The sequence below is a fragment of the Oreochromis aureus genome, linkage group 11, assembly GCF_013358895.1.
Source record: "Oreochromis aureus strain Israel breed Guangdong linkage group 11, ZZ_aureus, whole genome shotgun sequence".
Lineage (NCBI taxonomy): Eukaryota > Metazoa > Chordata > Actinopteri > Cichliformes > Cichlidae > Oreochromis > Oreochromis aureus.
In genome coordinates this window covers 7697282-7720596 of record NC_052952.1, presented here as the reverse complement: position 1 = coordinate 7720596, position 23315 = coordinate 7697282, and the positions used below count along the sequence as shown (strand labels likewise).

The window sequence follows — 23315 nt, the reverse complement described above, 5'->3', positions numbered from 1 at the left end:
GAACGACGCGACAGCACTTCCTCCCATTGTGCAAAACTGAAGCCAAAATATTCCGCTTGCGGGAGCTGCCATGTTCCACTTTTGGAGTCTGCTCAGTAGTAACTCGTGGTGGAGCGTCTCTGCCCACACACCCACTGGACGTGACCGTGAACACGCCCCCTTACACTTTTTACATAGCCCGGCTGCTCGGTCTCTAATTCTGCAGGGTATGATGACTGTTATTTAAAGCTACTAGTTAAATGTTTATTTGGATTAAAATGTATCATACAAAACATGCACTCAAAAATGTTGCATCTAAACAAACCTGTTTGGATCAACAGGCCTCTGTACCCTGTGTTGCAAACAGTTACAACTTATCTTGCTGGAGAGCACATAGTATACACGACAGATTACACATCCAAGATTTAATCATCATGTCATGCCTGTGGGAGTTACCTGGAATAGATGCAAAGACTGACTTAACATTAGAGGAAAGCATGTTGTCCAACATCGGTCTAAGGTATGAGTGAACCAGTTTTTTTGGTTGTCACTATGCAGTTTAATAATTTTTACGCAAACTAATACGAACATATCTGATTAAAAAAATATGATACTGTAAATAATCCTTAGCTTTTAATTTTTGTTATAGGAGGGAACATATGTGGTATTTTAGCATCAGACACTTAGTTTTCTGTTTTCTGATGAAGCTTTTCTGCATTCATTTATGCAGATGATGTCTTTTGTTTAACAAAAACACAAATCAGACACCAGCTCACAACCTTAAACATGATTACAGGGAGTGCAGAATTATTAGGCAAATGAGTATTTTGTCCACATCATCCTCTTCATGCATGTTGTCTTACTCCAAGCTGTATAGGCTTGAAAGCCTACTACCAATTAAGCATATTAGGTGATGTGCATCTCTGTAATGAGAAGGGGTGTGGTCCAATGACATCAACACCCTATATCAGGTGTGCATAATTATTAGGCAACTTCCTTTCCTTTGGCAAATGGGTCAAAAGAAGGACTTGACAGGCTCAGAAAAGTCAAAAATAGTGAGATATCTTGCAGAGGGATGCAGCAGTCTTAAAATTGCAAAGCTTCTGAAGCGTGATCATCGAACAATCAAGCGTTTCATTCATTCAAAATAGTCAACAGGGTGCAAAATAACTGCCCATGAACTGAGAAAGCGTGCTGGAAAACCAGTTTGGCCAAGAGCTGCAACATCACTGGAGTGCCCAAATAACTGCCCATGAACTGAGAAAACCACTGTCAAAACGTGCTCAAGACTGATTTTTCTAAGGTTTTATGGACTGCCTTGAAGATGCCACTTGCCACCAGTTTGGCCATATTTCAGGATGCTGCAACAGTCTGGTACAGGAAAGAAGTCTGCATCCTTCAAGAAAAACATGATTTTCATGCAGGACAATGCTCCATCACATGCGTCCCAAGTACTCCACAGTGTGGCTGGCAAGAAAGGGTATAAAGAAGAAGAAAAAAACTAATGACATGGCCTCCTTGTTCACCTGATCTGAACCCCATTGAGAACCTGTGGTCCATCATCAAATGTGAGATTTACAAGGAGGGAAAACAGTACACCTCTCTGAACAGTGTCTGGGAGGCTGTGGTTGCTGCTGCACGCAATGTTGATGGTGAACAGATCAAAACACTGACAGAATCCATGGATGGCAGGCTTTTGAGTGTCCTTGCAAAGAAAGGTGGCTATATTGGTCGCTGATTTGTTTTTGTTTTGTTTTTGAATGTCAGAAATGTATATTTGTGAATGTGGAGATGTTATATTGGTTTCACTGGTAAAATAAATAATTGAAATGGGTATATATTTGTTTTTGTTAAGTTGCCTAATAATTATGCACAGTAATAGTCACCTGCACACACAGATATCCCCTAAAATAGCTAAAACTAAAACAAACTAAAAACTACTTCCAAAAACATTCAGCTTTGATATTAATGAGTTTTTTGGGTTCATTGAGAACATGGTTGTTGTTCAATAATAAAATTATTCCTCAAAAATACAACTTTCCTAATAATTCGGCACTCCCTGTATTGTGCTAGCAATTGGGTGTGATCCAGTGATGGATTTATGATTAGCTAACAATGAGGAATGGCTGGGATTTTTTTCTTTTACTTTAGCAAAGCAATAAAACAATGAAAAGACCTCAGGAGACATAAAACTGTTTTACTGGTAAAATATCAAAAGTAAAATCAATCATTTTGCTGATTTTCTCTATCTGTGCAATATGGATTAACGTTACTGCTGAAGATGTAAGGACATCTGATCACGGAAAAAACAACTGTTAATGAAGCTGGAAAAACAAACCCACATCTTGAGCCTTAAAAAAGCATATTAATATATAGTAAAAGTAGAAGTAAGTAGAAGTAAAAGGCTTCAGCCTACTAATATTAGTTCATAAAATACATTCTCTGCGTCAAAAGTGATGAGTTAAGGTGCCCATTGAGGCAAGGGTGCCACCAGGCATTTGGCCCCGGGGCAGACCCAAGTCAGGCTGGAGAGATTATATCTCTTGGCTGGCCTGGAAACGCCTTGGTGTTCATATTCATATTAATATTCTTATTCTTCTATGACAAAAAGTACAAGTGTTCATTTAAAGAAATAAACAGAGCAGTAAGAGATCTTTTTTTTAATTGTTTTCTTTATTTTGATTAGCCGCCAATTACATGTTTTTATTTCTAATTCTTGTAGTGCTCCCTACTATGTGAACCCCTCACCTGAAGTTTGATGTTTATTAGTTTAGTTTAGATTCTAAACTATCAACTTCAACAATCACCTGATGTTTTATGTTTATTAGTTTAGTTTAGATTCTAAACTATAAACTTCAACAATCAAATGATCCCCTTTAATAGCAAGCACTGGGCAACGGTGGAAAGGAAAAACTCCCTTTAAACAGGAAGAAACCTTTGACAGAACCAGGCTAAGAAAGGGGCAGCCATCTGTCATGACTGGTTGGGGGGTGAGAGGCAGAGGAAAAGAAAAAAGAGAGCACATGTTAGCTATATGTTGTTCACATTGCCTAAAATGAACAACGTATGGTTTTCTGGACTGTGAAAGAAATGTCTCAAGTTAGTTTTCAGTGACGTGACTGAAGACTTTTCTGGATGGCCGTGCGGATGCTTGTCAGAAACAGTTCACTTCCTTTCTTGGTGAAATGAACTCCATCAGGTAAAAAAATGGAGTTGTTGAAAAACCTGATGTGCGGATGCTCAATAATCACTCCATTAAAGCGGTCGACAGTCATTCTAATGCTGGCATTCACAATCTTCCTGTCCTTATCGATTTTGCCTGGATTTCCATATCGCCACACTTGACGCTCGTTGATGGATGAATATGCAATTGTCATTGAGGGGAACTCTGTGTGCAGTTGGATCAATTCCTTCTCAATGACAGAAGAAAGTTTATAAGCAGAAGAGAGTCCCAAATCATCGCCCCCAGCATGGATTACCAGTATGTCGGGTGGGCTCTGTGTGGATAGCTCCTCATAAAAACGAGGAAGGACTCCCCTCCATTGCATTCCTCTTTTGCCAAACCACTGGACTTTGGCATTAAGTCCCAAATTTTCTCCGAAAATCTCTTTTATCTCGGCTCGTCTGATGTAGCTGGACCCAATGATCCACACGTTTGTTTCTCTCTGGTCTTCTGGCCTCTCTTTCTTTTTCAGTGTGTTTTCAGAGGTTTTGGTATCACTCAAGGTCATATCGTTCATTTTCTGAACAAGGAGATGAATAGACCTTGGCGTACAACTTTTTTGGATCCTCTGTGTCACTGCTGCTTGTTCTGGCCTTTTGTTGTATTTCAGTGTGTTTTCAGAGGTTTTGGTATCACTCGAGGTCGTAACATCCATTTTCTCAACTTGGTGTTGGCTAGACCTTGGCGTCCAACTTTTTTGGATCCTCTGTGTCACTGCTGCTTGTTCTGGCCTTTTGTTGTATTTCAGTGTGTTTTCAGAGGTTTTGGTATCACTCGAGGTCGGATCTCAACTCTGTGTGGCTGACTTGGCGTTGTCCTCTGTGTCCTTTGTTTGTTCTGGCCTTTTGTTGTATTTCAGTGTGTTTTCAGAGGTTTTGGTATCACTCGAGGTCGTAACATCCATTTTCTCAACTTGGGGTTGGCTAGACCTTGGCGTCCAACTTTTCTGGATCCTCTGTGTCACTGCTGCTTGTTCTGGCCTTTTGTTGTATTTCAGTGTGTTTTCAGAGGTGTGTTTTCAGAGGTTTTGGTATCATTTTCTCAACTTGGTGTTGGCTAACCTTGGCGTCCATTTTCTCAACTTGTTCTGGCCTGTTGGCTAGACCTTTTGGTATCACTCGTCCATTTTCTCAACTTTTTGGCTAGACCTGGATCCTCTGTCACTGCTGCTTTTCTGGCTTTTTGTTGTATTTCTCAGAGGTTTTGACTATTCATCATCCATTTTCTCTCTTGGTGTTGGCTCTGGATAACTTTTTGGGATGCTAGCACTGCTGTTTCTTTTTCTCAGAGACTATTCTTTTCTGAGTAGCTCTCAGAGTTGTTTTTGCTTTTTTTAAAATCTGACTGTATTGTCTTTTCAACACAGTTTTTCTTCACAGATTCGTCTTTTTTTTCTTGGTGGAAAGCAGCTGTGGGCACTTCTGCAATTCTGTTCAACATAATCTGGGCCTTGCTTCCTCTTGAGTGGAAGCTGGAAATGAGTTTCTTCCGAATTTGGCTCCAGATTTTGGTGGTCAGCGTAAGCTTGTTGATTTTGCCGTGATTACTCTGAGACATGTTGGAGTGTTGATGAAGTGCCTGTGTTAAAGATTCAACTGTTTTGAAATGCTTCTCAGGCGCACCCTGAATGCTGCAATCTCGAGTGCTGCAAGTAAACTGCATGAAAGTTTGGGATCCTTACCCTATTTATGATTCACAGATCAAAGGCATATGAAATGCCTTTGATCATCATGATGATGGTAACAGCAACATTCTTTTTTTTAAAATTAGGTGTTATTGTCTACAGGGCTTTGGAACGTGGAGTCACGGCAGGGGGCGTGGCCGCTGGGGCCCATGTTAGCAGGCCAAACAAAGAGCTTAAGGAGCGAAAGCATCAGCAGTGGTTTGCCTTGCTGTGTTGTGGGTTGTCATGTTAGATCGCACGATCTGGAAGGGAATAAGCTTGAAAATTGGCTCGCTTTTTATTCTTTCCCCACCTGGAAGCAACGTGAGGGAGCTTATGTACTGGATGTTACCAAAAGAAGGCATCTAGCCTGGATAGCAGCTGTGAGATGAGCTGATATCCAGTTCTCTACCATCCACAGATATCTGTTGGTGTGCTACAGACATTTTCATTCTGGTAAGTTCTAAATAAGTTCATATTAGGGCTGTTCGATATAACAATCTATATCGGATGACAATATAAAAACATCTATCGTTTCATTTTACACTATGGTTTGTTTCGTGGTGTCACAAAATAAACTGTTTACGGTAATATTCTTTCATCGTTTTGATGGTCATTGTAGTGGCTATATTATTTTCTTAAAGTTCTCTCTTTCTCTTATATTTAATATAACCACACTACGGATGGACAAGCAACTGTTTTTATGCGTTGTCGTTAGCTGCAACGATGGTAAAACCATCGCGTGTCCGCTTGTTTATTTTCCAGATAAACCTTTCACAATAAAGCTCAAGATCCTGTTGAGACTTTTCAAAATAAACTGAATTACGTGAAAGAGTAGGCAGATTTTTGTATGGTTGAGAAGAAAATAAGAGCCACCAGGTGCTAAAAAATAAACCTTAGATTCAAACGTTAGAACAGGCTTTTCCCCGCAGCACGCCATGTAATAAATACTCACAAAGAAAACGGCGGCCGTTACAACTTATGTCTAGCTTCATGCGTCGATTAAAACTCTGGACTCCAAGTACACGACGCCCAGCTGGAAACACTTCACGCAAGTCAAGCTGCCCGAGATTCACAGAATTTACAGAAAATGTTAAATTTTTGTGATTTATATCGTTATCAGGACGATAGATGTCTTATATCGGGATATGATATTTTGGTCATATCGCACAGCCCTAGTTCATATTACTCTTTATAGCCTATTAGTTTTATTTTCAATGCACTCTGAGGTCATAGCAAATTAGAACAAACATCCTAATGAGTGATTTATTGTAGATATACGTTCTATTTATAGAGTTGCTAATTGTTTTTCATTATTGCAGGCAACCCAGCCTATGAAATGGGTTCCAACGCTACACATGGGGCTCTACAACATCCCAACTTCAAACTACATGCTACATACCACCATGCCAATCAGATTACTTCTTCCATGTGTGGGTGAAGAGGTGACCCTTCTGGATAAGATGGTGAAGGTTTGCTGCATTTTGGTGAACATGTGCCCCAGTGTGGTAGTAAAACCAGGGAAAAATTGCTCTTGTTAAATACTCTTAAAAGTCTTGTGCTGTATATGTAGTGATAAGATTTCAAAAGAGACAGTAAATTACAGAATGCTAGTAGTGGGTGATATTATTTAAATGCTGTCATGATTTTATGTGAACATTTTGTCATTTGTAAACTATACATGACATTGATTCTACATTGTTACTGGTGTGATGTTCTACAAAGTGGTTTTAATTAAAAAAAGGCAAACATTTATATGTTTCTTTATTCAACTTTTGAACAGTGGTACTTAGTAAGTACATATTCAGTAAATGCAAATTATTTACATGGCAATGCACTTCAGGCACAAATGTAGACCCCCTAAATACAACATTATGGGTTATTCAGAACAGAACTATGCTTGGAGAAATATTTTCCCATCAGTTGAGATAACTCCTCCACAGTAGCAGGTGGAATTTCTTTGTATTTCTTTTGTTTTTCTTGTACGTTGGCTGTATCCCAATTCAGGGTATGCAGCCTTAAAGTACGCAGCCTTAACGGTCCACAAGGGCCACGCACTCAAAGACTGCTAAGACAGGAAGTGCGAGGCTTGTGAAATGGGACGGTCTAGCCCCCGTTGCGCTGCCCAGGTTGCCTAGCAACCATGGTACTAACCATTGACTGTCATGGTTTAGGCTAAAAGACTCGAGATAAAAAACGAACGTGTTACAGATTCTGTGCTATTTATCATATACTTATACAAATATAGTCAGAAATTTGTCATTAGACAAAAACAGTAAATATACTTAGGTTTCTTTGTTTCTTCATTTTCTTCTTTTAAAATGTTTGTCAAAGAAAAAATGTGTTTGACAACATATCCCTAGTAAGCCATCATGTTGTTTACAGGTATAGATATTATATAAAGAGACTCAACATAATAATGTGTAAGAATAGAAGAGAAGCTCTAAGTGAGAGTTAAGATGTCAATCTTAAAGAGCTCATAGCTCATAGCAATTAAAGGTGGTTGTTTTTACCATTTAGGACTTATTAAGCACCCTCATAGTCAAAGTATATCAAAAGTGCAGACTAATTAATAATTTCAGGAATTTAAGGAATATTTGACAAAAATGTTTCTGCTGTTTTGAATTTGTCTGCAATATATTTCGTTTATTAGCAACAGCTAAATTGCCAGGAAGAGCAAATCTTTGAATTATTACATGATGTAATAACCTCCAGATCAATGCCAGTAAAACCAAGGAGCTGGTGGTAGACTTCTGCAGGCACAAACATCCTCCACTGCAACCACTGAACATCCAAGGTATGGACATTGAGGCTGTGGACAGCTACAGGTACATTGGTGTTCATCTGAACAGCAAACTGGACTGGACTCATAACTCAGACGCCCTCTACAGGAAAGGGCAGAGCAGACTGTACCTGCTGCGGAGACTCAGGTCGTTTGGAGTGGAGGGCCCACTCCTGAAGACCTTCTATGACTCTGTGGTGGCCTCAGCCATCTTTTATGGTGTGGTCTGCTGGGGCGGCAGCATCTCTGCTGGGGACAGGAAGAGACTGAACAGGCTGATCCGAAGGGCCAGCTCTGTTCTAGGATGCCCTCTGGACCCAGTGGAGGTGGTGAGTGACAGGAGAATGGTGGCTAAGCTGTCATCCCTGTTGGACAACATCTCCCACCCCATGCATGAGACTGTGACAGCACTGAGCAGCTCCTTCAGTGGGAGACTGCGGCACCCACGGTGTGGGACGGAGAGATTTCGCAGGTCTTTCCTCCCCACTGCTGTCAGACTCCACAACAAAGACTTTAACTGATCAAACACACAAACCCACACCCGTGCAATAATACTAATGTGCAATAATCTTTTCTGGCATCGTTGTATTTTTACTCAGTTGTATATAGCATTTGTATTCTATTCTTATCTTATTGTATATTTTATTCTATTTTATTCTACTGTATATAGTATTTTATTTTATTCTATTCTGTACAGTTGTGTACTGTATTTATTCTTATTTTATTTTATTCTAATTTTTCCTTCATAACTTTTGCACTGTCCACTTCCTGCTGTGACAAAACAAATTTCCCACGTGTGGGACTAATAAAGGTTATCTTATCTTATTCTTATTCTTAATCAAACACTGACAATAAACACCACGCACTACATACAGAGATAATGGCATAACATTTATTAAACAATTCAAAAATTTACAGACAATACATTTACAGCTTGTTTTTTTTTTTTTTTACATAAAAAAGTGTCCGCTCAGGCCAGCCCCAGTAGTAAACAATGTATAGAGGTCGCCCCATATACCCACACCCACACGCACACACAAGCAAACAAATATGCACACACGTCATGTGAACAAGAAAATAGTTGCCATTTGCTTTAAAATGCTTTCAGGTAAAGATTGTAAATCAAAGGGTTGCTAGATCCTATTAACATTTTCCCTTCTCCTAACTTCAGTTTTACACCCTCTGCCTATTTCATTGTCCGTTTAGTTTTTCATGCATTTTAATTTATGTATATCAATTCAGGTTGAAGATGCGTTTACAATAAAAGAGACTGTCATAAGGACTCTACTTTTTGCATAAAAAGTGCATGCTCTATTATCATCATCATCAAAAGCAGATTTTTAAATGATTTTTTCAAAGTGATTGTTTACATGCATCATTCAGGTAAAATACAACTGAAATAAACTCCACACCAGTAAATATGAAAATAATAAAACTTTAAACTAGACTGGATAATTTAAATATGCACAGCAACATTTGCGCTAGGATGAGACTAATACCTCAGGCTAAGATTACCCTTGGATTAAACCTGATTTGTTGGTGTGTAAAATTTTAGTCTCTCCAAATTGTTAAAAACATGTTTTTAAGGGTTTTTAAGCCCAAAAAGAAAGAAAAAATAAAAGAAACACAAATTTAACTGTTTACAATTTTATATCCTGATAGTGTTAAACATTCATTAAAGTCGGGTCAGACTTAAGGTGCTGAAAATCAGTCACTAGGGACAACAGAATCAAAGTTTCACCCCACATCTGTATAAGTTTCAGGACTTGTTCGGTTGAACATTTGAATGTGACTCGTGCACCTCATAGCTAAATTCCCTGCAGAATTATATTGTAAAAACAATCCTCTATAACACTTTTTAAAATGATTTTCTCTCCTTCATCCATCCTGCAGCTGTTTGTTTACAGCAAATGAGCAAAAAAAAAAAAACATATTAAAAGAAAAGTAAGGGAAAAAAGAAGAAAAACTTTTTAAGATTCAACATGGGCACTGACGCCTCTGTTTTTAGTATTTGTGACAATGACTGAAGCCTTGTACTGCTGAATTCCTGAGAAATGTCTGTGTGTGTGTGTGCCTGCGTGTGTGTGTCCATGTGTTCATACGATGCAGCATTTGTTCTTGTGTTTGCGGGAGTCTTTGAAACGGAGCCTATGCTTAGATCGATATTTCTCCAGGTAGGTTAGCTGTTTGCTGTTGATGGCTCCACGACGCTTCCTGAAACACAAACACAATGGTATGAACTTTTAAAAGCTTTTAGAGGTTCATTAAATACAGAGAGATCACAGACATCTTTTATTTTCCACTGCACGTTGTACTTTCAACTATAAAAGTCTTTTTCTGTCACCTTTTTTCTATTTTTTCTGTGTTGCATTTCTCATTGTGTTCCTCTCTAGGATATAATAGATAAAGTGTACTTAATCCTATCAGTTCATGTTTTCTATAACTACTTTCAATCAGCATAGACTCCCATGTTAAAATGCCCAACTTATAGCAATAAAAGCATTTTTACAGCATGGAACAGAGAGTGTTTTGCCTTCTATGGACAATTTCAGGCCTCAAAACAGCTAACCCTCCCATGATGCAGTGAAACAAATCAGAGAGCAAAATCATTTTCACATATTTATTAACTCTCAAACCAGGAGTTAAAAGATGATAAAGTCCACCATCAAAGCAGACTTTCTAAGTTTGGTATGTAGTAATCTACTGTAGCGGAATGTTTACTAGTGTTTGGGGAGGTCTTTGTCAAAAAGAAAAGCTGTAAAACGTCTGAAAACAGAGTAAAAAGATTCCAGAATTGACGCCCTTCTTGACATTTTTCAAATCCATGTAGTGGACCTGATGCACTTCTTGCGATTCTGGTCCTATCCTCATGTTTGGCACCCCTGATATAGAGTATATAAGACCACTCTGGTTTCTGAAGTATTTTCATTAAGTGAAAAAAAGGAAAGAAAAACTATCTTCAATATGACACAGGACATGATACATAAATGTACTTACTGTCTGATGAGTTGAATAGCATCCTCATATTTCATCCCACTTTCTATCAGAGCCAAAGCAACAAGCACAGGAGCCCTGTGTGCATGTATAAACACAACGATCCATGTTTTAGGTTATACATGTCCAATCACTTCTGCTTATCTGTATCTTGGGAAATCTTTAAGTCATAGTTTTTAGTATAAGCACTCCAAATCAAACATATGAGTTATTGTCCAGTGATGCTAACAGGTACAGAAGCTCTTATATGTGTGCACACACACCTGTCTTCCTCTGTATTTTTAAATTAAATTTTTACTTTAAATGTCTCCTACCTCCCTAATCCAGCCACACAGTGAACAGCCACACAGCTTCCTGGATCCTCCTGGAATTTCTTCTTTAGCAGATTCAACCAATCATCGACCAGCTTACTGGGTGGCGGGGCTCCGTCATCAAATGGCCAGTCCTAAAAGAGAGGCCAAACAGGTGCTGTCTGGTGTACTGTATTTGATCATAGAATGAGTAAATATTCATATTAAAGGTGTGTGTTTCTGAACTTACCACCACTGTAATGCCATCTTTCTCAAGCCGTGTTTTGTCATAAGTGACATCGCAAACTCGGACCACTGTTGTGGCACCATATCGCTTCAAGTCCTGGAAGTGGCAAAGTGGGGAAAATACTTTTTTTGAAGTCACAATACACAAGCTGACATCACAGAGGGAAACAAGCATGCAGATAACATCCTAATTTTATTACGCTTGTCATTATAATATTGTCTACCCTTGCAGGACACACATACATATATTTCTCACCTCTATGAAGGAGCTGAGTGTGCCATCTGTTGGGTTGTGTGTAATAAGAAATCTCATGTTCTTGTGGCACAGTTCGACTGGAGCTGGGCGATTCATGTTGACCAGCGTGAATTCTTGCAATGTGTAACCCCTGTAAAAACCAGAAGTCATCTTTTTCACATTTTGTTTTTGTAGAATACGGATAAAAAATGTCAAGAAATGACTGGTTATGTAATGTTATGTGTTATGTGCTTTTTCTTGCTAGTAAAAGCAAAAACAAACAAACAAAAAAAACCCACCAGTAATAGTATGATAAGATATAAATATCAATGCCTGAACTGTAATAAAGACTTTCAAAATACTAAAGCTCTCACTCACTTAACTTTGGGTTTCACTGGGGTTTCCCACAAGGTAATCCAGAAAGAATAGGACCCTATGCAGCTTTAGTCCATGTTGTAGGACTGTCATAATGTGATCAGTAGAAGGTATTATTAATGCAGACCTGGGCCCTTTGGTTTCCCTGACCCACCCCATGTGGTCAATGGGAAATTAGGATTAAGATATAAATAGGTATACGTCATTCATTTTCTTCCATTTAAAAAAAATATTTTATTGGAAATCACATTACAGTTTTGTTGCTTCTATTTGAAAGGTGACTGCTACATTTTTTGTTTGTTTTTTTATTTACATTCATACATATGTGTGTGTATGTGAATGAAACTTCACAGAGCAAACATTTATGAGATGTGTGTTTGGGAAAAAAAAGTAAAAAAGTATTTATTTACTAAAATCAGAGATAAAGTTGTGTTGTTAGCTTGTGGTTAGCAGATTGCTGGGTTTAAGGATAACAATTTAAATTGTCATTATGAGCCTAAACATGCAGAGAAACACAGGAAATTGACTGATGCAGAACAAAGACAGACACCAGATGCTTTGCTAGTAAAGGTGCAAAAGCAACCAAGCTTTACACATCCAGGGATGGAGCAGTCAAGACCAGCTTTGTGATTTCTCGCAGAGGGACTACGATAGAGAATGATTTATTCACACAGGTAACTGTATGTCTGGACAAGCCGGGGCTTAAATGAGACAAATTGGAAGTGTAAACTCAGTGCAAAAATTAACCACATTGTTGATGTAGCTAAAATAGTTAATTTCCTTAGGGCAAGAGGACTGAATCAAAGACAGCTTGTTGTACTTCTGCAGGAGCATGAGACTGAATATGGTGACATAGGCTACCACACAGGGTAGCTCAGCCTGGGTAAAGTGCTGAAGAGAGTACTGCATGGGACCTGAGAGAAAAATAAGGGGCTTTGTGAGAAGAAAGGCAAAGATATTCCAGAGCTCTCGGATGCATTTGCTGTTATTGGGACTTTCCTTTGCATTTCCACCCCAGATGCTGAACCTCATTTTAATGCACTTGGTGAAGCCCAAAACTGGACTTCCCTCATGAACAGGAAAGAAAACTGAAAAACTGCAGATGAAGTAATTCAATTACAAGTAAAATACCACTTTGTAATAAGCTAAAGGTCTTCAAAACTTTGCAAAAACATGCACATTTTCTTCACAGCTGTTTGAAAATGTTGATTAAATACTGATTGTAACGTCTCCTCTCATCACTGGTAGTTTATAAAAAGAGTTATTAACACTGAGCAGAACTGCAATAACAAAATCAATAGATATACTTCCATTTTTAGATTGTGTTGGATTGTGATTGTAATAAAATACTTATTACAATTACAATTACAATACTTCATACTTAAAAATATTAAGGGAGGTCCCAACACCATAAGGCATTTTATGACATTTGACTTCACACATTTGACAAGCTGCAAAGAATTTCTAGCAGCACTCAACATCAACCATCACATCTTAAGCTTAACTATGTTTCTAATGTCTGTTCTAGCTGTCATTTGGAAACTAGTGCCATCAGCAGACTACAGACTCTTGTTAATTGACCAATCAGCATGCATTATCAGAATTCCAGGTTTTTACCGACAGCATTCACTATCTAGTAGGTATAGTGAAAGGAAATGAGTAAAATAACCCAATAAGAGAATTTTTATCCGTGAATACTAATACTAGAAGCTGGTGTAGAGTCATTTAAGCAATTGAGCTCCATTCATTCTAACTGACAGAGCCTTAGCTCGCAAGTATTCTTTGCTGCCTCTGACTGATGGTTAATAGGATTAACAGGAAGTGAAATGGCTTCCTGAGTTTTTAGCTGTACCATAATTTATACTAACCTAACACTTCCTGAAAAAAGTGAAACATAGTTAATACATGTAACTGTTCACAGCAGGGTTTGGAGACTTTTTCTTTCTTTTTCTCAGAAGCTAGTACGTGAGTTCTGGAAAGTGACATTTCTTTCTCATTTTTTTTCAAATTTCTTCTTCATTTTATTTTTCTTCCAGGAGTATCAGGTAAGTGCCAGCACCAAAATACGGCAACTTAGACTAAGACACCAAAACATTGTTGATGTGTAAAGTAGCACTTTGAGCAAGAGAAGGTGAAATTCAGTGTTATTGAATTTCTTAGGTGAAATTCAATAACACTGAAAACAGAGAAGTCATTTTTTCCATGTAAGACCTAGAAGTTAAAAGCATCATTGTGAGTAAAACCTACTCTCCAAAAAAGGCAAATCATTTAATCTCATACTGACTGCCTTAAAGAAATTTCTAATGAATCATATAACCAATGAAATGTCATGAAATATTAAGAAAGTGTTGATGCATTACTAGATTTAGGCCAGTGACTCCTCACCTTTAGCTCCAGCTGTTGCGTTCAGCAGCTATGTCTTCAGTTTATATTTGCTCTCCAGGTGAGCCAGAACTCCTATTTTCAGATATTTTCCCAGGTCTGACGTCCTATAGTCTTGATTGTTATCCCATCAGTTAACAGTCTGCTATAGTCCAGAAGGTTACAGTGTGTCGACTTTCTCTCTGTTTTTATTTCTTTGACCACACTCAGTTTTAGTCACGCTCTCTTTCCGTCTTTCTCCAGTTAGCTTTCAGTGTCGAGGCTCCGCTTGTTACCCCATGAGCTGATAGGTTCAGAGGTCAAAGGCCAGTGGTCTTGTAGGGTTAACCCTAGGACTACATGGTGCAGCATTATCCCAGATGAGGTTTAAATGTGTTGGGCGTGGCAGTAGTCACCACTTCGCCTCACAAACTCCATCAACCAGCAATTCTGAAATACAAAATATATTAAAAGTCAGCCTCACTAAAATGACCCTGATCATGGTCCTTTTAGTAATTTAGCACATATTCAGTTTTTTTCAGTTCCACATAACCCAGTTATATTATGCTGCCATATATACTAATTAAACTATTTTATTACATGTGCATTACAGTTACACCCAATTACACTGGATCTAAAAGACACATATAAGCATTCAAACACATTTTATAAATATTCCTTACTCATACAGTATGATAATACAGACTTTTCATTAGACAGAGGTGATAAAACACCTTTTGATTAGTTAGTGGATGACACATTAAGAACAGACACACCAATTAAATACACAGGGTGTGTATTTATTAAGATATATGAAACACTAAAGATAATCGTGGGGCATTAGAATGAAAATGAATGAAAAATGTGGGAGTAGTTACTAGTTACTACTAGTCCCTGTAAAAACTTAATTCTTTAATGTTAAATTAACAAGATCAAGGTTGCCATATACTAAGATCCCAACTCAATTACATGTTCAAGGACAATAATACTTTCACGAAACATATAATTCAACTTTATTTAAGAAGACATACCAACATAGACATTCAATATAAACCATATGATATTGTATGAAGATGATGATGACATTTGTACAATATCAACAAAATTAAGTTAGCTTTGAAGAAAAAAATGAGCAGAAATTCTCATATAAAGTGATGCTCTAATTAATCTAGCCTAGGTGTTTTTTGTTGTGGCTCAGCAGGAAAAAAGGCAAGATAAAAATATTTTGTGAAACTATGGAGAATCTGAAGTAACTTGCTTTGATTTATTCTGAACCTTAACCCTGTATGCATATCAGTTTAATATATTTTCAGGAAAATAGGCTCTGTTCAGCAGTTCAGCACATACAGAGTTATGAAAGCATGAAGGATGAACTCTGCTTGTTAGTTATAATGCGGTTTCTCTAAAGTACAGATATAAGTTGTGTTAGGCTCTTCTTAATGTATGATTCAAAACAAAGCACTGAATAATCTTAATAATATTTCTCATAAAAATGCAGCATACTATTAGCTGTCTAAATAATTCTACCTACCACTCAAACAAGGCAATCAAATAAACAACAAAGGAAAGTCCAGAGGTAATCTCTGGTCACCTTTTGGCCTCTGCACTGACCACACACACTCACACACACACACGCACAGACACACATAATCACTCACAGACTTACACACTCACTCTTCCAGAAGAGGGTAGTCGGTTCCAAGTTGTTGACAATCTATATTTAGGAATTTATCCTGTGTCACCGCTAATCGGGATAGAGGTCGCTTATTTTCCACTGAGCTGGTTAAAAGTGAACATTCATTTCACTCGAAGCCTCGTGTGACCCAAGGACACTAAAGTTACAACGGAGACACGGGATAAAAGCTAATTTGCAAAGCAGCATAGCTGGCACAGACATGCTGTGAGTACACAGAAACCTGTTTTAAGGCATCTAAACATAACTAAAAGGTCAACTGTTCACTATTTTAGCAAGCATCTAAAGTAGAATGACTTCATATGAGGGTAACATACAGAAACACCGGCCAGACATCAGAAGTCCAATTAAACCTGTAAAGCCACTTGGCAGTTTTACCTTAGAGTGTAGTTTGGTTTGTAAAAATAGGCAATGTCTCCAGACTGGCTGCCTAGCTGTTGCACTGTCACATGGTGGATCAGGACACAGAGAGGCTAAAATGGATCTCAGTATTATTTTAGAGCCACCTTATGGTTACTTCTTCACAAGGTCTGAAATGTAAAGCTGAATGAAACGGTTAGCAGTGGTCTTTAAACAGATTAGATTACACATTTGTTTACTGACTTCCAGTTAGCTGATAAGAAAGAAGAGGATTATAGCATCGGATTCAATCACTCTGAAAAAGAAGTTACACTAAATAACTAAGTTTTTACTTATTTTCTGGAAGCTTAACTTCCCTCTTACCTCAGAGGACAGCTTGTCTGCTGAACAGGGGAAATCCACAGAGCTCTGACTGGCAGTTACACCAAAGTCCTGCAGAAGCAGCAGCAGCAGTTCTACAACAGTTTGAGTGCTGACATACAGCCAGCTGACTGCCTGTTATAGTAAACCCCTGTAGACTCTGAATACCTGCAGCTGTATTTTTAGCTCCATCTGTACTAGTGTGTGATTCTATGACACATCAGATTTTTGTAGGAACAACAGTACCCTCCTGCTTTACTCTCTCTCACTGTCTGTGGCAGCAATATAGCGCGGATAAAAATGTTTATGGAGATTTTCTATAATTCTCTGCATCACTTATCCAGAATGCAGGGTGTTGCACTTCTGGCTTTGTGACAGCATTGGGAAACACTATATAATTATCCTATTTATATAGCAACAAAACAAATGCAGAGTGCTTTAGTTCTTACCGCTTAGCTCTTCAGCGTCATCTCCAAACACTGGCTAAACACCAGTTCTTCTGCCTTCTTGTTACAGTAAAACAACAACTCTTTCAGTCTTTGGTCCTGGTAGTCAAGCAGGAAGGAGCAGCAGCAGAAGGTTAAATGTTTCCTTGATAACCTTTAGCTCTGCCCCACTATAACACTAAACTATCCACCTCGTGTCCCTTCTGGCCTGCTCAACTGCGACGTACTGAATGTGCCAGCTCGTAGATCCACCTTGGTATAACGGTGCAGTGTGTGTTGGGCTTAGGATCTGCTATGAGCTGGTCTAATCAGGCTGAGCAGCCATCTGACCCTGACAGCCCTGTCACCAGCAGAACGCACTACAGTTAATGCTCTTAGAGCCACAGGGGAAGAGCCTCACTCCCCCTCCTCCAGCTCTCCCACTTCTTCATCCACTCTACTCCTTTCTCTCCCACTCTCCTGGAAGGCACTGGGTGAGAGTCCAGCTCCAAACTTTTCAATGTGGCTGAAGATTACTTGGTTCAACCAAGGAAGTCCATGGTCACAGTGTTTTTCACATCATGCTCCTTAAATAAAATAAAACGAGTGGTCTCATGAATATTTGCTGCAGTGTTACATCTGTCTGGACTTTTTCTTGTTTTCCCTCCCTTCATGGACCCCCCCGCCTTCCCCTCCCTGAACCATCTAAAAATAGACGGTCTTTTAAGCTACCAGACAGATTGACCAAGTCAACCTGTGGATCCCATTTGTAGGAATTAACTTTCTCTTTGGGGTTACAATAGTCCAAGAATTGTTTTCTTGCAGCCAGCCTACAGTGTGAAGTCAGCACATTGCTGTGTTTGCCCAGAAAATTACAAAAAAAAAAAGAGAGAAAAAAGGATAATTGTGTTTACGAGGTGTAGAATGTGAGTCCAACAAGTCACAAGGCAGTCACAGGTCCATACTTTTTTATAGTAGAACAAGCCAGGGCCTCACCTCACTATCAATCATTTTGAGTGGTGGTTAACATGACTGTTCACCCACACAGAGAGCTTAAAAAAACACCACTCACTTGCTAAAATTAGCTAAAGCACCACTTACACTGTTTCCAGTTCATCAAATTAAAAATCACAATGTTCCTGGTGGTTAAAGTGGGCATGAGTTTTCGGGTTGTGAATGTTTTCTCAGAGCTGGAGCTGTTTTTCATGCATCAAGGTGATAAGTAGTCATCTGTTATTTAATATGGTCTGCTGTTATCTCACTTTTGATTTTACAGATTATACCATGAACGCATCCACATGTTTATTACAAGATCCCAAGCAGTTCTGGAGAATACTTTTTTACCTGGTTGTTGTTCAGTCAGGGCTTGTGTTGCAAACATCTCTGTACATTCCAAAGACCCTACAATAATAGAGAGAAAACCCCAACAATCAACTGACCACTTGGCAACAGTGGGAAGGAAAAACTCCCTTTTAACACAAACTCTGGCAAAAACAAACCAAAACCATTTATTTTGCAGTTTATACCCTAAAAGCTAGTATGACATTTTTATGTTCCCACATATCGTCAGCAACAGCTTCAACACTTTGAGGCTGAATTAACAACCTCTTGACTCTACAGATAAGAGACACTCGGTAAAGTTTTGAAATACAAAAAGGCTCCTTGTTTCCAGCCCAGAGTGGAATCAGAGGCACTGTTTCCTCCAGTCAAAGGACAGGTTATAAAGCATTTACCCAGCAACACTGGTACTATCAAACATGTTTTTAATATTCTCAAATGCAGCTGAAACAGAAATGCACAAAATCCTTCATCAATTTTAGTCAAAGTAAAAGTAGGTGACTTCTTTAGATAATGAAGTTTGTTGAAGATATAGGCTAGGGGAGATATGAGGGGATACAAAGTGCAAGAGGTTAAATCAGAGGTGCGCAGCTGTGTAAGTAGCCTTGGACTATACGGACAGTGTTTAAGGCTGTGTATACAGCAACATTAACCTAGTAACAGATACAGTGATTCATTATTCAGCATCAAATAGGACAAAGTGCTGAAAATGCTTAATTGTTTTTGCAGATCTAAGAAATCATGCAGCATTGTGCGATCTAGCGAATCTTTGCCAAAATTTTCAATGTACAAAAAACAATATTCAGAACAGACGAAAATTACAACGATGCCTTTGCCTGCCACATTTTATATATTTTTCTCTTTTACCCTGTTTAATGTAAAATAATGAGAGTTGAGTACGTCTGGACACATATTTATGAAGTTTTTTGGAGTAAATATTTTGCTTTTTGTAAATATTTTTTGTTACTTTTTTGTGAGCCTTATGATCCACAAATTTCTTTCAAAATCAAGTGCAAATTGTCATCACAGTCATCAGTTCCATACAAAATAACTCTAAAATCATTTGTGAAATTTACAGTCACTGAACCATGTATCGGATCGCTTGATCCAGTCCCTCTCCACTGAAACGTATTTTAATTCGGTTCATTTGGGCTCCCATTTGTGACAACAGTAAAATGTGCCTGTGAGATGACACTTCTAATTGTTTCTCAAACCCACGTAGTCCTCCTTTCAAGGCTTCCTTTGTCAGATCACCCTGTGGAAATTCAGCTCTGCAGGGACCATCTGTTTTGATCCTACAAACCTGAGTGTGCTGGCATGAACATTGATGTAGTGGTTTCTGGAAATGTGAGCTGACACTCAGTAGGTCACTCCTGACAGTCTTGTGCTTTATGAGGAGCCCAAAGGACACTGTGAGAAGTGGTCATGGCCGCTCTCCCGGTTTCATTAAAGCACTGACCTGCAAAGACTTCAGTGCTAATTCCTTTCCCAAAGATACAAGGAAATAACAAGGAAGTATTCAAGGCTTGCTTTAATAATAGAAGCACTGCTGATGGTCATGATCGAGGTAATTATAAATAAGTGTGCATCCATCCATTTTCTTAACCTCCTATCAAATTCAGGGTCACTGGGCAGGTGGAGCCCACCCCTGCTGTCATAGGGCAAGAGGGTACATCATGCACAGGCTGGAGATAATTTATTGTTTTGCTAATATCCAACTTTTAATATCTCATAAGTGTGTGTGTGTGTGTGTGTGTGTGTGTGTGTGTGTGTGTGTGTGTGTGTGTTGAAGGTGTCTGTAGACACTAGTGCAAGTGAGTTTTTTAATTTAAAAGACATGTTTATACAAATATATGTTAGCTGAGGGAACTGATGGGGGCTTTGTTAAAATTTTTAACCTATTTACAATTTTAATATGAATTCTAGCTGTTACAGTGGCAGTTGCTGGAAGGTTTGCTTGAGTTAAAAGAAAAACATTTCTGTGGTGATCACAGTGGTGATTGTGCCTAAATAAGAAGTGTTGTTGTTGTTGTTGCTTTTCTTAGTTATTCCTCACAAGCTTGAATAAATGCTCAACTACATCTTTCCTGGTAAGCCATTCATGGAATGACTTTCCATTTAAATCTCGTGTGGCCTCCACAGAGGAGCTCTAATCTGGCTCAGGAGCTTCTGGTTTCAGCCTGTTGTATTTGTTGTTGTTGTTGTGTCTGGTAAAATAACTGAATAAATAAAAAAGCGGGGGAGGGGGGACAAGCTATAAAATTATTTTATGGATAAGTTAAAAACTTACTACCACTACTGTGACATCTGTTATTTCACCACAATACCACTGTGTTCGTGCAGTATGTTTATAGCTGTTAAATCCATACATCAGCCCATGCAAATCTGCAAATTACTAAGAGTTTAATCTTTCATAAACACACTTTTGGACTACTTGACTGTCCCATTAACTCCGGTTCTTAATCCTTCTTTTATAATCAATGCCTGAAGTGGGAGTGCAGGCAAGCTTACACTGATTTACCATCTTCATATACACAATTACAAAGTGGGTCCCCTGCTCTGGAGCTGTTTGTAAATCTGTCTCTCAGGCACACCATTCATGCCGCCACTGTGTGAAATCGTATGCAATTGCGTTAGCAGCTAAAAAAAGCAACTGGATATGAAAAGGAAGTGTACTTTCATCCATTAGTTGTAGCTCTTAAACTGTAATCAGTCTCCATATTTCACACATAACAAGTGTGTGTTAATGACTTTGAAATAGCGCAAAGGCACACCATGCCAGACTTTATACTTTAATAAACTCACGATACAGCCTACTTATATTACTTTATAAGTATAGAATGTAATACGCACATTAGTATATACACACTGCATAACTGATATTTCTACTTAAATTGCTTTCACAAAGACATTTCCTAAATATGGGTTAAATAAATCATTTCTTATTCGTATTAGCCTGGATCCATCTTTCAGAGGATTCTAGTTTGTTTTAAAAGTTTGGTCATGAAAATCCTACCACATATACTCTTACAACTGGTTTATATATGCATTGAAAGGGTAATGTGTGGTTTTGCACGTAAACATTCACGCATCGAGTGCTCCCTCACAATCATGTCTAAACAAGAAAGACACACATGCGCACACGCAGCTGAGCGTGTGGCAAGCGGCAGCAGCTGCTGTGTGTATAATTAGAGTGTTTTGAAAGCTGAGAGTCGGACAGCAAGACTTTCACCTGCAGACTTAACGGTTACCGTGACAACCAATTATCAGCAATAGGACGTTAATGTGCTTATTTAGCGTCTCTGCGTGTGACACTGGTGCCCTGAGGCGAGGCAGTGAAGATGGAAAGTGTGGGGATACTTATGACTGAACAGCCACTTCACCGTATGCCGAGATTTCTTTCCTTTCATAAATTCGCTTTCCATCTCACCTCATCTCCCGTCTGTGTTTTAGCAGACACGCCCACAGGTGATTATCAAAGCGAATAAAAATTCAAATTTCTTCCCCAAACGTTTAAAATGCATTGAAAGGTAGTTAGTGTGTAGAAGTCACACAGACGAACGCAGAGCATCCACACAAACTAATAACAGGGTATTGAGAATGGGGTGTTAGAGGTTTATCAGGTGAAAAATAAAGAAAGGTGAAGCTGGCCGCCTTCTTCATAATGCCGTTTGACGAAACAGCATCCAGAAGATTGTAATGGTACTCCATCTAGTGGACTCTGCAGGGAAATGATGATTGGAGGGCAGATTTGGTGCACTTTTTTTCTTTTTTCCATTACAAGTGAATGAAAACAAGTTTCATATGACATATACAAAAATAAGAAACAACAATATCTATAAGTACTTTATGTTTTCCACAGTTGGCTTAAAAACACAAATTGTATTTTTGTCCCCATGCCCAGTAAAGTTAAAACACTGATCTATAATGTTTTAAAACTGCATAACTAATTCAACTAATACCTTTTAAAAGAATCACAAGTCAGCAAAAACATTTCATTTTTATTAATAATCCAATTAAGAAGCATTATTTGCAGAACACTGAACAGACATTACAAATAGCTAGAAATATTTAATTATATTTTATTTTATATTTTTTTCTGTTGAGCAATGTTTATAACATATTCTTTTGACAAGCAGTTGCAAGCAGCAAAAGTAACACTGGTGCCTACATTCACCTGATCACTGTGTCTGAGATGTACCCCACCTCCCATCCCGCACATTTCTCCCGATTGCCAGAAAACTTTGAATAACGTTGTGAAATCTGACAGTCTTTATAGCACGGGATAAAGATTACGATGATCTAGTTTGCAGGATACAATGCAAACTGTGTAAAATCAGCTTAATCTTTTGATTTTGAAGTTGTATATCTAAAAGAGAAAAATGAACTACTGTACATCTAATAAGAAATGTAGTTTAACTGCATTTTTCAGTAACAATTCCATGTTATCTTTGTTCCTATACAGTCCCTTACTCTGTTTTGATAAGCACTAGTATATGTGCCAGTGGTAAGTGGAGAAATAGGCTAGCAGGGCAGAGCTTAGCCAGGGTTCACATTTTGATATTTTGACTTCACAGTGACGTGAAGCTGGGTAAGACCCATCTGCTGCCTTCTACTCTTCACTCACCACTAAATGGATTAAATCTCTTGTGCACACAGCTCTCATCTGGCTCTGTGTGTATGGTTAAAGCAGTGGTGGTAATATCTCCTAAAGAAGGCAGTCACGATACAGTCTGTTCTGCTTCCGTTCAACCAGCTGTTACTGTCTGGGAAGTATCCCAGGTACCACTCTGTGGTTCTCTAATTGCATATTTGAGTTTTATCAACTTTGCAAATATGATGCACTTCGTCATGGTTTGTAAAGTCAAGATGAAAGGATTCGTCTTCAACCAGCAATGATTTTCTAAAGCTAATCCAGAAACTTCTGACTTTTTGCCATCAGAAATCCCTCAAAGCACCCAAACAGAAAAAAGCATACCACATTTAAGATG

At 38.5% G+C, this 23315-nt stretch overlaps 1 protein-coding gene across 3 annotated transcripts; it reads right to left on the bottom strand.

Annotated features, from left to right (window-relative positions):
* Positions 1–8519: 8519 nt before the first annotated feature.
* Positions 8520–17382, bottom strand: LOC116329835 (protein tyrosine phosphatase type IVA 3). Of its 3 annotated transcripts, none has more exons than XM_031751937.2 (7): positions 17011–17382; positions 14173–14598; positions 11434–11563; positions 11182–11274; positions 10956–11086; positions 10645–10719; positions 8520–9861 (listed from the first exon to the last, which is right to left on the bottom strand). In XM_031751937.2, the coding sequence occupies exons 3-7, from the start codon at positions 11527–11529 to the stop codon at positions 9744–9746; spliced, it is 513 nt and encodes a 170-aa protein (XP_031607797.1). In that variant the 5' UTR covers positions 11530–11563; positions 14173–14598; positions 17011–17382; the 3' UTR covers positions 8520–9743. The 3 variants fall into 3 exon arrangements, with proteins under 3 accessions (XP_031607797.1, XP_031607805.1, XP_039475065.1); XM_031751945.2 differs by lacking the exon at positions 17011–17382 and adding an exon at positions 16565–16676; XM_039619131.1 differs by lacking the exon at positions 17011–17382 and adding an exon at positions 16220–16314.
* Between the last annotated feature and the right edge of the window lie 5933 nt (positions 17383–23315).